The 15378-nt window shown below is 44.6% G+C and overlaps 1 protein-coding gene across 2 annotated transcripts in view; it reads right to left on the bottom strand.

Moving 5' to 3' along the window:
* Positions 1 to 15378, bottom strand: part of TEX2 (testis expressed 2) — a 110918-nt gene that overhangs the window by 60624 nt on the left and 34916 nt on the right. For both annotated transcript variants that reach the window (XM_040244972.1, XM_040244973.1), the window contains exon 2: positions 4070 to 5732. In XM_040244972.1, coding sequence (XP_040100906.1) covers positions 4070 to 5707 — 1638 coding nt within the window. In that variant the 5' untranslated portion in view covers positions 5708 to 5732. The remainder of the gene's footprint in view (positions 1 to 4069; positions 5733 to 15378) is intronic.

The raw sequence follows: 15378 nt of genomic DNA, 5'->3' as shown, positions 1-15378 counted from the left end.
TTAACCACTGCGCCACCTGGGGTTGGGGTAAATATTTACTATTTAGCTCTTTAAGAAGTTTGCCGAGCCACAGGATGGAAGGAACTTGGGCTCCTAACCAACATGGGCCCCCATCCACCGCCAGGAACACCCATACTGGACTGCTAAGAAGGCAAGGTACAGACTTCTAATTTGTTACAACAGCAAATGTTCAGAAAGCACAGTGTCCATTGAGAAAATGGAACAGAAGATAGATGCTCAAAGTTAGGCTCTATTATACTATCCTTTTCTTATCACAACATTGTGTCCTAAATTTAATGTCAACACGGCTAAATGTTTTAAAGTGTCTTTTTTTCCTGTTTGGCTGGGTCAGGTCTTAGTTGTGACACACAGGAAATTCCTTCATGCAGGATCTTTCATTGTGGCATGGAGGTTTAGTTCCTCCTTGGTATGTGGGACCTTAGTTCTCAGACCAGGGACTGAACCCTCGTCCTCTGCCTTGCAAGGTGGATTCTTAACCACTGGACCACCAGGGATGTCCCTAAAGCGTCATCTTTTTAAAATGCTTCCCCAGAGTGTGATAGCCTACTCAGTAAAACTAATCAAGCCCAAAGCGCAGTTGCATTTGAAATCTTCAACTTGCAACACACATCCTACCTTTCCAATTCTCAGTAGTGGCCCCTTTAAAAATAGAGAATGTATTTAGCCAGGTGTCTAAAAACAGCCCTGCGCACCAAACAAAAGGCCTCAGGCTACAACGTACAATTTTCTTGAATTACAGGTGTCAGTCCATGATAGCACTGAAATATTTGTTCTCTGCAAGGAAAATCCAAAGGGACCAAGGGTAAAACACCTTCTTTAAAAAAAAAAAAAAAATTCAGTCTTGCCTGGCTCCCCTGTGTGACTTTGGGTGAGTAATCTACCCTCTCTGTGCATCCAGTCCACATCCTCATGAGCATGTTACCTAACTGAAGAGGGCTGTGGTGAGGATTAAATGAGATGCTATACCCAACATTCAGCCAGGCCCCTGTCAGTGCTCAGCTTCAGAGCGCTGCCTTTGCTGTTTCATCATCAGATCAAAGCAACCACACTGTGCCATAACTTTGGCATCTTCTGTGTAGTTAGTAAATTCTTGACTAATCAATAGAAAACTTAGTAAATTGTAGTCTTAGCACTAAAGATCGACGGATTAAAATTAAAATCTTCCCAAAACAATTAAGAGCTCAAATCAGTTTAAACGGAATACTGCAGTCAGTCATTAGGCACTGGAAGCAACGTAAGCAGCATTTTTCTTTGCTAAAGTTAGCACTAACTTACTTACAGGGCATGTCATTCAGGTAGACGCAGCACCATCCTTATGGAAAAAGCTTAGCCACCATGCATAATGATCACTTTTGCTCCACTTCTTACATGAATGCTACACTTAAGTGTGTCACAGCCTCAAGACTGAGCACCAGCTTCTCTTAAAAAAGAAACATTCTCATAACATATTGCCATGTGAAAGGGGGAAAAAAAGGTTGAACTGCAGAACACAGGCATACCTCATTTCACCGTGCTTTGCTTTAACTGAGCTTCACGGATGTTGTGTGTTTTACAAATTGATGGTTTGTGGCAGCCATGCACTGTCAGCTGATGGGTGACATTTTTTCAGTAATAACTTTTTAAAAAATATATATTTTATGGAAGTACAGTAGATTTACAAAGGTGGGGAGCAATGAAGTATTTTTATTTATTTGGCTGCGCAGAGTCTTAGTCACATGGAATCTTCAATCTTCGTGGCACCATGGGGGATCTTTAGTTCCGGCACCGCATATCTTTTTTGTTGTTGTGCCAACTCTTAGTTGCAGCATGAAGGATCTAGTTCCCTGACCAGGAATCAAACCTGGGCCTCCTCCACTGGGAACATGGGAGTCTTTGCCACTGGACCACCAGGGAAGCCTCCTGAAGTATTTTTAAATTAAGGTGCATACATTGTTTTTTTAGACAGAATGCTATTGCACACTTTACAGACGACAGTATAGTGTAAATGGAACTTTTACATGCACTGGGAAACCGAAAATTCATCTGACTCCTTTATTGCAATATTTTGTTTTATTGTGGTGGTCTAGAACTGAACCCATAATATCTGTGAGATGTCTCTATATGACCCCATTGAATCAAAAGAGTTCGTGTGTGATATATGTACTCATATTTGCAGAAATGTAGGAAAAAACAAGGATATATACCAAATATATATGTATATGTATATATTATATATTGTATTAACTATAATTCCCTCCCACTACTGTGATAAAGAATAATTTTTTCCTTAGGGCTTTCTTTCTTTAAACACTGATCATGCATTTTTTTAAATAAGGGGAAAAGGTTATTAAATTTAAAAATAAAGCAGAACAAACAGTATTTTGCGCTCTGAGAGTTCTTCCCCTTGTTTTGCGGGGTTTTTGTTTTGCAGTAAATAGAGATCATGGTGCCCTTTTCTGGAACACCCATTTAAACAGAGAGGAGGAAAAACCTGTTAACAGAGAAACCAAACAAGCTTTGAATTGTCAAAAAATCAGAAAATAGCAAGTGTCAGCAAGGATGTGGAGAAACTGGAACCCCTATGCACTACTGGTGAGAATGTAAAATGGTACAGCCACTGTAGAAAACAGTATGGCAGTTCCTCAAAAGATTAAAGCTAGAATTACCATATGATCCAGCGATTTCACTTTTGGGTACATAAACCAAGGAATCGAAAGTAGGGTCTCAAACATCTCTTGGTACACCTACGTTCATAGCAGCATTGCTCACAAGAGCAAAAACGTAAAAACAACCCAAGTGTCCATCAACAGGTGAAGAAATCAGCAAAATGTGGTTAGCATATACATACGATAGCAGCCTTAAAGAAGAATAAGATTTTGCAATAAGCTACAACATGGAAGAACCTTGTGGACATTATTCTAAGCGAAACAAGCTAGTCACAAAAAGACAAATACTGTGTGATTCCACTAATATAACATATTTAGAATATTAAAAAAAAAAAAAACAACCACCAAGGAAGTAGAATGTAGAATGGTGGTTACCAGGAGCTAGGCAATAGCCAGGAAAATAGGAGGTTACTGTTTAATGGGTTTAGAGTTTCCGTTTTAAAAGGTGAAAAGGATATGGAGGTGCATGGTGATGATGGTTGTACAACAATGTGAATGAATATTAAACATAATACTGCTGACCTGTACACTTAAAAATGGTTAAGATGGTAGATTTTGTTAGGTGTATTTTACTGAAATTAAAAAATATATATACAAAAAAATGTATATGTGCTTAACTTATGACCTATATAAGCTACAGCTATGGTTTCAATTGTGTATATTATGAAACATAGAAGCACCAGAAATTTTTAAAATACGTGGAAATAAATACAAATGGAAGTTCTAATATTTTCTTTCCAATGAATTGCCTCAGGCACCCCTCAGGAGGTCCAAATCCTAAAATCTGACAGGCACAGAAAGGTAATGCCTCCTTCTCAAGCCCAGGCCCCACTGTGCACAGAGCAGCATGCAGCAGCCCAACCCTGACATTAAAACCTGTCTTCTCTTCCTCCTTCCCTTCTCTTGCATTTCAGGAGTCTTTAACCCTGCTCCAGGTTCTCAAAAAAATTTTTTTTAATTATTTGTTTATCTGGCTGTGCCAAGTCGTCACTGTAATATACAAGATGTAATTCCCCAATCAGGAATCGAACCCAAGCACCCCCAACTGCTAGACCACCAGGGAAGCGCTACCCTCAAGAATATTTAATCCTAACAGACTCAGCTACCATGAATCCCCAGTAGGCAGCAAATGCCTGGCAAATTCAGAGAGAGATCGAAATGGAAACGAGTGGAAATGCCCCTGGAAATGCTCCAGAGCCATGGAGATCCCTGAGAAGCTACCTGGTGAACTGGCAAAGTGGGAGCTAGAATGAGGTTTACCAAACAAGTCTTTTGGGTGCCTGGGGATTCCAAAGTCTTAGAAACACTGCTTGAGCAAACACCTGTGGAGACAGTGAACTAAAAGGATACAGTCAGATCTACAATGAGGCTGGTTACCAGCCAGCAGCTGCGGAGAGGCTTACCTTCAGGATCTCAGGTTCTTTGATATCCAGAGACCTTGGGTTCCAGTGTTGTAGATGTTTATGTAATCTGTGATGTTTATGAGCACTTGGTGGTGTAAAAAACCAAATCAGGCAGACTGCAGTCATGAATCCAAGGCCAATGCCCAGAAAGAGTCCGCTCACGTAATGCGGGAGAGGGAGGATGAGGTACGCATAGACGCACAGAACAAAGCAGCCCAGTGTCTTGACGGGTAATTCCAGCTGCTGTGCGGCCGAGTCCACCTCGTGGTCACTCTCCAGAGCTGGGCCATCGTCTGCCAGCCCCTCTGGCTTGAGAGGACCTTCTGGGAGCTTCTCAGCTTTACTCTCCCCCTCCGGTTCCAGGTCAAAATCCTCGGTGTACAGTTCGCAAAACTCTTCGTCTTCTTTGCTCGCTAAGGCAGACAGAGAGCATTTCTCAAGAACCAGGGAGCCGGTCTTCGGGCCTCCCTCCTTCAGCCCGCTCCCCTGGGAGCTCCTCGGTTCCGCCTCTCTCGAGGGCTCCTCGGAGGACTGTGGGTGGTCGCTCCTGGGGACGCCGGGGTCGCTCCCCACACCCTCCCCCTCGGAGTCACACTCCTCCTCCTTGATGCTATAGTTGTTATTACTTTCCAAGTGACCGTTCAGGCTGGACAGATTGGAGAGCTCGGAAGCACTTGAAGATAAGGCTTTGGGCCTGTGGCTGCCACTTTCTTCCCCTATAATTTTACTGAAAAGCTGAAAAGGGTCATAGATGACTTCTGAGAGGCGTCGCTTAGTGTCTTCGATCTTGGCCTCCATTTCGGGCACTTTAAAAAAGGAGCGCGTGTCGGAAGGCGACGTCAGAGGGGACGAGGGTGCAGTTTTGGAATCCCCACCTGTGTTCCGTGGCTGCGTGAACTGCTTGAACAGGTGTAAATTCAGCTTGGAGTCGGGGGGCCTGTAGGACACGGCGTCGGACTCCTGCCGGGAGGTGTCGGTGGACAGAGACTTGACTAACGTCTTCATCAAGTGCCTGTGCCGGGGCGGGTGGGGGGACTCTTTTGGCTCCACCTCGGTCGACAGGGACTTCACGAGGCTCAGGAAGGGTTTGGCGCTGGAAAGCGTGGAGGACGAAGCGCTGGATGAGAGGATGGGCGACCGGGAAGGCGAGGACAGCGGGGAGGAAGAACTGGTTTTCTGCTCGGACAGGGAGGACACGCTGGGAGAGCTAGCTAAGGGCCCTGACGAGGACGAGCCCGGGGACAGAGCCAGCGGCACTGTACCGAATACTTGTGCGGCCGGAGCAGGGGGCTCCAGCAGCTTTACGGTGTTCTCGGACACGGGCACCACGGCGGGGGACACAGACAGGCCATCCGCCAGGATGAGCTGGGCGCCGGGGCCAGCGGGGTCATGGCCACCCCCGGGTTCCAGGTAGAGGTCCTCCTTGGCTTCGAGCCCCGTTACAACGCTCTGGTCGTCCAGCCCCTCCTCCAGGAGCTCCCGGAACTCCTCCTCCTCTTCCTCCTCCTCCTCCCCGGACACCGAGAAGTGGATGGCGATAGTGTCTCGGGACACAGACCTCTGCACGTGCACTCTGGGGGCTGATGGTTTTGGCATGTCAAGGGTTTTCTCGGCATGGCGACCATTCAGACTTGTCATTGCCGGCTTCACAAGGGCTCAGGCTCTGTGAAAACAGCAAGAAAAACCAGAAGTCAGAAAGTGGTTTCTCCACGGGAGACGCTGTCCTGTGTGGACCAGAGCGCGGCTACAGCTCACTTCTAAATGGTGATTATGCTTTTACCTGGCAGATGGCCACCCTTTCTCACTTGAGCAGGTTTAATGGTTTAATTTTCATCAGATAAATTCCAGCGAGGCATTCTCTTTTATAAGCAAACTACCCACCCGTGTTATAAATGCCATACAACCTGTCTTCCTTCACAACATCTAAGTAATTGTTTCCTCCCTGTTAACTGGCCCATTTCTATCAGTAATTCTATACTGCAAGGCTTGAAAGACCTGCACGACAGTTGTTACCAGCATTAGTTCAGAACTCCCACAGGATAAAATGCAGCATCCTGGCGATTTTGAGGATCTCAGAACAAAAATTTCACCAGTGGCTTTCCGGCTATAAAAAGTGAATCCTGGAGGGTTATGGCTTTCACTGCAATTTTCACAGCAATCCTAACAATTATTTGGCTTGTGTCTCCCACCAATGCTTATATAGCCTGCCACTGCAAATAAGTAGCAGAGTAACCAAGGGTGGCAAAGGACATCTGCAAACTAATTGCTGTGACCGGCTGGCTTATTTCCCAAATGGTAGGTATCCTGAGGCCAGAGTATTTAGGCAGCTATGAAGACATGGCCATTTCTAAGACTTCAAGATAAAGCAAAGTTGTATTTTCAGCTGAATCCAAGGGCAGGAAAATGAAGTCTCAATGCTGAAACCTACCACCAACTGAGAACTCTGCTAAGAGCTGGGGTGAGAGACATGGAGGCGACGTTGCTTAGTCGCTGTAGAGATAAGAGACACCCAAAAAGCTGGGCAGCAAAGCAAAAGAAGTCAAGCCTACCTGTGACACCCAGTGCATGACACCGTCCCCCACTCCCCATTCACTTAAGGCCCATTTATAGGAAACCAGGCATCATGACAGGTCCTACCAGAAGGAAATGAACGCCACCATCTGGAAAGCACGACTATCAGAGTAGCTACAATGCACTTGAGGAGTGACCTGCAGGCCTTCTGAGGAGGGTGAGCAGCGTGGGAGGCAGGACACCTGCCTGCTCCTTTAAACTGACGGCAGGCCGTGGCAGGATAGGCCTGATTAGAAAGGAGGGACGAAGGCATGAAGATGAGCATGGGCATGGTGTGTCCTGACACACAGGTCTATTCTCCATGTCCAGGACAGAGGGTGGGTGTTGGGGGTGAGGGCCGGCATGAGCGAGGCATCATGGAAGAGAGGAAAGCGCAGCCTTGGGGCCAGGAAACAAGGCTTCTGACACTTGATCCTTCTCCAGCTGACTTGCTGGGACCTTGAACAAGCCAAGACCTCTCTGGGTCTCGGAATCTTCATCTGTCAAATGAGGGACCAATGACTGAGACTTTCCAAATCTCAAACTCTTATGTTTATGTTTACAGGTGATAGTACACAACCCAATCTGATACTTACCCTGGTAATCTGCCATAGGGTCAACATTATGCTGCCTGCTCCTTTAATCTGAAGCACTCCTATATGTAAGTTTTCTACCAAACATTCAGGTTCAAAATGCTAGTAACTGAGACTATAAAACAAGAGAAAAAGTAAACCTGTGTTTGTTTGGAGGTTATGGGGGAGAAAAATCAGGCTGGGGAGCAGAGGGAGGGCAGGAAAAACTACTTCCTGGAAACAGGAAATAATCCAGTGATGACAAGAACTACAGTTCAAGAGCCCAGTCACAACAAAGATACATCTCAAACTACCGAATGAGAAATTACTTTCATAAAAACTTTTCAACAGAGTTTTGTCCAAGCTCCTTCATGATCCTCAGGCTCTCCTATCTCCACTGGAGCCAGGAAAAAAGAATGATTTCTATTGATCAGACAAAACAGTCAAAATCCAGGAGCTGGCAGTAAGAGAGAAAGACACAGCCGCAGGTCCAGGACAATCCTTCCCTGTTATCTCAAAGCCAACATGTTTGTTGGCTTAGGAAGAAGAAAAATACCAAGTACAAAACACATTTTTCATTTTAACAGTCACCTACTTTTATAGGGGCTTCCCTGATAGCTTAGTTGGTAAAGAATCCGCCTGCAATGCAGAAGACCCCAGTCCGATTCCTGGGTCGGGAAGATCTGCTGTAGAAGGGATAGGCTACCCACTCCAGTATCCTTGGGCTTCCTTTGTGGCTCAGCTGGTAAAGAATCTGCCCGCAATGCGGGAGACCTGGGTTTGACCCCTGGGTTGGGAAGAATCCCCTGGAGAAGGGAAAGGCTATTCACTCCAGTATTCTGGCCTGGAGAATTCCATGGACTTGCAGTCCATGGGGTGGCAAAGACACAACTGAGCCACTTTCACTTTTACAAGGGTAATTTAAAAATAAAATTATAGAGGTAATTTAAAAAGAAAGTTTGTTTTTTGATCATTCTCAGTAGGCTGAAAAATAAGCTATTTGAATTGCTTTAATAACATAATGGATGATCTGAAAGGCTCTGCTACTCTAAGGCTGGTAGTGAAAGTGACAGTGGGCACAGGTGCAAATACAGAGAGCATGACTGGGGGCTAAACAGGGTAGGGAGTCATCTGGGGAGCAAGAGTGGAGAGGCCCTTCTGGAGTTGAGGTAGGATGGTTTGGGCCATCCTGCAGGCCCAGTGAGGCCCAGTCCAGAAGAGCCAACAATAGTGCTTCCAGAAGCTTGTGGTCTCAGCAACCAGACAGGGCCATTAGGGGTCCAGCTGCCCAACCCTCCAACACATAGTCGGGCCTCCTGACTTTACAGGAACCTCAGCTGATCTCTGACTAGACTGTCTTAAAAACTTGTTGGGCTGCACCCTGCAGGCCTACAATGCTGTACTCGCTCAGCTTCAAGACCGAAGAAGAAATAGCCCAGACTCAGTGACGGAGACATCAATGGTTTACTGGATGGGGGAGTTTACATGTCTGAAGCAAGGTTCTGGAGCAATATCCACCATGTGCAGTGGGTGGTGAGCAAGACATGGCAGCAGTCTTTGCTGCCAAAAGGAAGGGGAGATTGCTAGTTATAGGGGGAATTGACATCAGGTTTGCTCATTGGTAACCAGGGAAACTAGCAGCGGGGCATGCCCCCTTACCGCCCCTTTTGATAAGAAGAGTCACTAGCTGGGGCCTGGGGCAAATATGCAGGTGGGTCAGTCCTGAGAGTAGGTGTATGTGAAGCAGGCACTGGTAGAGCAGGGGATGTACAGAGAGCAAGAGAACAGCCATCTTGAGTGGCCTGTGTCAGCCAACTGGGCCTGAGCTGGGCCTCCTCAAGAGCTAGGTGCTAGTGTGGCTCGCCACTGCTAACGTCTTTCTCTAGGGCTCAAGCAGTGGCTTCAGAGGTTTGGAATAAACTCTCCCAAATTAGGTTTTACTAAAACAAGCCACATGAGGCTAAAGCAGCACTACAACTTTTTAAAAATAAAAAAATCTTACAGCCCTTTTTGCTCATCTGCAAATGAGGGGGGCTAGGTCAGATAAACAAAGATTGCTTCAAGGACTCAAACTGCTGGATAACTCTGTGTCCTGGAACCAGAGTCTATGGATTGGGTTCTAGACAAACCTTATCACCACGTGGCTGCTCCCTCTTCCTCCTAGGGAGTCCTCCAAGCCCCGACCCCCACCCCCTCCATCCTTCATGGGTAGGCAGCTAGGGCCAGTAAAACTGACCTTCCTACAGCCAAGGTCAAGGGAAAAAGCACCTGACTGCTGTCCGGAACTTTACGTGACTAAGCCAAGGACACAGCACTGAATGAGTGGGTGGGGAGCCGGTCAGACATGGGCTTTTGACACTCATGTCCTGATTCGCCACCACAGCGATCTGCCTCCTCAAGCATGTCATGCACGCTTGTTATTCCTGCTTGTCCTGGCCTTGGTATGGCCCTCCATGCCCCAGCATGAACTGCTCTCTCAGGAGCTGAGAGCGTGGTTCTCAACAGCTAGCATGTGACCAGCAGGACTGGTAAATAAGAGTTCGTTATCCATCTGATAATCTAGCATCATAAAAAAGTAGCCTCCTGCCCTCTGCTATCTCAACTCAATTATAACCGGACTCAAAATAAATAAATGAGAACAACCTTTTCTCAAGCTCTCAGGAACTGAAATGTCAATAAAGGTCATTTCTCTCTCACCAAGTCTCCTTTTTCCAAAGCCACCAGCACAAGACCTTGGGTTTTAACACTGATACTGAGTCTTGTGAGGGGAGGGCCTAAAGCTTCCACTGTCAATTAGGATGATTTCTTGCCAGAGGTATGTTTAAACAAAAGTCTGATTTGGTCATGAGCAAAGTATGCTAAATATGAACCCCATCCAGCCCCAGAATGGATGGGGGTGCAAGAGCTAGGTGATGTTGATAAACACCAGAGGCCAGAGGTCTGGTGTCTGGGAAAACAGGTTCTATTTTTCAGGTCCACCATTCTGCTGAAAACAACTAACAGTGAAATCAATATTAAAAAAAAAAAAAAAAACTGAAAAGCACTGAAGCTTCAACAACTGAGTAAAGAATCACGAGGCCCGAAGGAAGAAAGAACCTCAGAGAGATGAGCCCTACAGAAGCTGCTCTTGCCCTCAAAACAATGGATGATTCTGCCAAATTGGAACCTTCATTTTATTCATCTTCTGAGCAGAAATCGTAGTTTGGGGCTGGCTGAGGTGAAGCCCTAACTGGAGAGTGTTCCCCACTGAGCTGGGAAGTCAAAGGGCTACATCTCCCTGGGAGTAGGTGAACCAGAGGCAAATGGCCCTCACTTAGATCTGAGAGCTCCGAGGCCATTAAGCTAAGTGAAGGAAGCCAATCACAGAAAGATGAATACTGTGTGATTCCATTTTGTGAGCCATCTAAAGTACTCAAATTCAAATAAACAGAAAGTAGGATGGCAGTTACCCGGGGCTGGGGAGTAGGAAGCAGGGAGTTGTTTTGTAATGGATATAGAGCTTTGTATGATGAAAGAAGTCTATAGATCGGCTGCACAACAATGTGAATATACTTTTGCTACTGAGTTGTACACTTAAAAAGAGGATGGTAAATTTTAAGTTATTCCTATTTTACCGTAAGACACTTGAGTCCCTCGAACTACAAGGAGATCAAACCAGTCAATGCTAAAGGAAATCAACCCTGGATATTCGTTGGAAGGACTGACGCTCAAGTTGAAGCTCCAATATTGTGGCCCCCTAATGCAAAGAACTGACTAATTAGAAAAGACCCTGATGCTGGGAAGGGTTGAAGGCAGGAAGAGAAGGGGGTGACAGAGGATGAGATGGTTGGATGGCATCACTGACTCAATGGACATGAGTTTGAGCAAACTCCAGGAGACGGTGAAGAACAGGGAAGCCTGGTATGCTGCAGTCCATGGGGTCACAAAGAGTCAAACTCGACTGAGCAACTGAACAACAATAATTAAAAAATAACTTTAATTTCACCAGTCGCAACTTTAGAGTGAAATAATATAATACTCTGAACCACTTATGCTGACTAAAAAAATTCAAAAAGCTCACATTGTTCTTTAGTGTATGTACCACCATGTGGTTATCTTCTAAGATAATAAACGAAGATGCATTCATTTACGCTCTCATACTTTTAGCGAGTGGGGAAGTTATTTAGAGCCAAATGCTCTCTGAACCTTAGTCAGGTCTGTTTCAAGGAAGCAGAATATCTTGAACCATTCTGGGGATGGGTCTTGATTAAAGTCTTCACTGTAAGTCTCCAGTAAAGTTATTATGCCTTGTAAAGATGTTCGTAGCTCTAAGACTGAGAAAGCCTCTAATAAGGGTTTCTTGCCCCAGCACTGATGCAGGATCATAGTGTATTCAGTCTAAAAGTAAGGAACACATCAGTGGCTCCCATGTAACCTGAATTCATAAAAAAACAAAGGCCTCAACAAGCTGGTAGCCCAGTGTCCTCCAAACATGCCCTCCCAAGGATATCACGAACTACATGATATCAACCTCAGTGAAGTCAGTTAAAATAGCAAACATCCATGAAATTTATATTATTTCTAGTCACTCAAAAAGTTTATCATCATTAATTAGTCCACGAAAAGCCAATCAACAATAAATCAGATTGTACAATGAAAAATGAAGAACACTTTCAAGGCTCACTGTTGGCATTTATTAACTTGGATATAACAACCTCTCTGAATCTGATAGGTTTGTTTTCCATGAGTTTTCTGGACTAGTTTGCTATTAATAACTGCCCTTCCTGCCTCTAGCTGTATTTGAAACAATTCAATCTGGGATCTTACAGAGCCATGAAGAGAGAAGAGTTCCTTCCAGGCCACCCACTCATCAGCAGCTCATCTCCTCGGTCCTCTCACATTATAACAGCCAAACAGTAATGTAGCCATTATTACTATCAACATTATTATTATTAATTTCTCAGTCATATACTAGGTTAGAGGAAGGAAAAAGAGGAGGGAAATGAGCCACTGTGACTGAAAATTAAACTTGTCTCCAGATGTAGAGAGCACAGTTACACAGCATCTTAAGAGGCAAGCCTGGTTTGGGACATGCCTTGTTTCTCGGGAGCATTCCTAATCCTTCAAGATCATTGTGCAAATTCTTCCTCTTTGTAAAATTTGGCCCATTAAGATATTTGCTGTCTCTGGACAAGCTTGCACTTGGACATATGATGTATGGGCACCATCTGCTCGCATGGGTTGTGTCAGTCAATAGTCTTAATTCCAAAGCACCTCTTGGCAGAGGGAAAGAGTCAAGCTGCATTGTACTGCAGAGGATGTCCTAACATCTCTCATCTGTGCAAGCTTTTAATAGGATTTAGTTTTATGAAAAGTAGAGAAGGGCCTCAGGACTCACTTTTTCCCACCTTGATGCTGCAGAGGAAGTGGTGAATCGGGTCAAGAACAGCAAGTATAGGCAGGTCTGATTTAGCCTAAAAATCTCAAGTACATCTTAATAGTCATCCCTTGATTCATTTAAATTCAATGAAGCAGCTGAGAACTGCCAGCAGCCAGCGGATTCTAATCTGTTAATACTCCACCTTACAAACAAAAATCAATATTGACATTGAAGATAATGAACTAGTGCTAGCCTTAGCTTCATTTAAAAAGAGAGGAGAAAGAGAAAAGATGGTACTCTACTACCAGCACAGGCATTCTCACAAGGCACTTAGACCTGGACTGTGAGAAACCTAGAACTCCTATGCCATCAGTTATTAGGTTCCCAGACTGAGTCAAAGTCTCTTCCAACCTAGTAGAACAGGACAAGCCAAGGCTGATACGATTAGCACACAACAGCTTCACCCTCTGCAGCCACTGCACAGACTTTCACACCTACTGTGAGGAAGGCCCACCTGAGAAGAGGGCCACATCCCTGAAGGAAAAAGGGGTTCAGAAGCATCAACGTGATGAGAAGTTTGCTTTATAGATTGCTGGATGGTTCTGGTAATGAAATCCAAATGCAGTAACTCTTTCAAAACCAGGTCACACCTTTGGCACAACTACCTGAGGCCTACGGAGGTTTATGAAAGATAATCCCGATGCCATCCGTGGGGGGCGGGGGTGGGGAGGTCTCAAGGAGACAACAGATGTCATATGATGACGTCTATATGAAAGTTCAAAGCAAAACAACCCTGAAGTAATGAAAACTCAGGACAGATATGCCCAAATCAGATGGTGCTAAACAGAATAAAGAAGGAATTTTTTTTTTCAGCAGAAAAACCATGTTATGTGACTTAGGAGGAAGTGATGTGAACAAAATAATCTGCCAGATGTGAAACAGCAGCATATGGAAGGCACTGAGATGAAAACAAGTCAATCAACATAGAACAAGACAGTTGCTAAATGACTGGGTTGGCTACAGCTGAAGGGCTGTTCTGGAGGCATGGCAGGAAGATTAATATTTGATTTCAGAGGCAGGGAATCAATTGCTCAACGCCTCTGAAGCCTAAGTGCTTGGATTTATATTTAAATCTTAGGAAACAGAACCACTGTAGGTTCTTGGGAAGTCTGCAACCTGGATGTAAATAGTTTTGTTCAGGTGAGTGCCTGGAACCTAGAAGACTGCGGTGCTAAAATTCCAGGAGGATGAGCAAGAGGGTAGTGACTGTGGTCACAAAAGAGCACATTTTTTCAAGAGGTCATCAGGTCAAAGGCTATTAACGGGGTGAATCTGACAAAGAGTAAATGGAGTTCCTTATTCAGTTTTCATCTGTGCAACCAGGAGATCCAACCAGTCCATCCTAAAGGAGATCAATCCTGGGTGTTCACTGGAAGGACTGATGTTGAAGCTGAAGCTCCAATACTTGGGCCACCTGATGCAAAGAGCTGACTCACCTGAAAAGACCCTGATGCTGGGAAAGATTGAGGGCAGGAGAAGAAGGGGATGACAGAGGATGAGATGGTTGGATGGCATCACCAACTCAATGGACATGGGTTTGGGTGGGCTCTAGGAGTTGGTGATGGACAGGGAGGCCTGGCGTGCTTCGTGGGGTCACAAAGAGTCGGACACGACTGAGCGACTGAACTGAACTGAACTGTGTGGCTTGTCGGATCTTAGTTCCCTGACCAGGGATTGAACTCAGACCCTCGGCAGTGAAAGTTAAGAGTTCTAACCACTGGACTGCCAGGGAACTCTCACAACCATTTAAAGTCTGAGATTATTTCCAAATGAAAAACAACAACAAAAGCAGTTTCCTAACTACTGTTTGGCTTTGGGTCTATTGTCATATATTGCTCCTTCCCTCTGCCCATGGGCCCTTCAAGAGTTATCAAGCTCAGTTACAGGAGGGAGCCCAAGTTTTAATACTCTTTGAATTTTTAAAACTTTATTTTGAAATAATTATAGACTCTCAGGAAGTTGCATAAGACAAGTCCTGTATACATTTCACCAATCATTCCTTATATTTTAAAATCAAACTTTTTTTTAAGTGATTTTTTGATCATGCCATGAGGCATGCAGGATCTTGGGTTCCTCACTAGGGACCAAACCTGCACTCCCTGCAGTGGAAGCACAGAATCTTAACCACTGGACCACCAGGTCAAACTTTAAAGGCAAATTCCAAATGGTCAGGAAGTCAAGTTTTAACCACAGACCACAAATTCATCCCTGTAAGAAAAACATACTCCAATGGGCAGAGTGAAACTTCTGCTTATAAGGACTTTCTAATAGTCTTGCTTAAGGTCTTCAACGGTCAACTTTAGGAAGACATCATCAGTAGCTATTTCCCAAGTACAGAAACAGCCAATTCACCCGAAAGTTCAACAGGCTAACAACAAAAAAGCTCAACTGACTACATACAACAAAGAATCAAGAAACAAATCAATGAAACAATTTTGGTCACCAAATTTCATCATTAAAATATAACATGGGATGATGTCAAGGGCATGTTGAGACAAACCCTCTATTATATTGGCACATAATCAGCAAAAACTTCTCTGAAACTGATTCTGCAGTAAGTACCTCAATAATGTTCACATCTACACACACCAGGCAAAAAAAGGACTGGAGGGGGATTAATGCTAGTTTTCTCCATATAACAGGCTTATCAGTAATTTTTATTTTCTACTTTTTAGGTATTTCCAAATCCTATTAATTAGGTAATTCCAAATACTTTCATAATCTCGGGGGGGTGGATTACATGTAATAAGTGTATGTAAATTTTTATA

This window comes from Oryx dammah, unplaced genomic scaffold, assembly GCF_014754425.2.
Source record: "Oryx dammah isolate SB20612 unplaced genomic scaffold, SCBI_Odam_1.1 HiC_scaffold_8, whole genome shotgun sequence".
Classification (NCBI taxonomy): Eukaryota; Metazoa; Chordata; class Mammalia; order Artiodactyla; family Bovidae; genus Oryx; species Oryx dammah.
The sequence above is the reverse complement of the archived record's forward strand: the minus strand, read 5'-3'. Positions and strand labels throughout refer to the sequence as shown.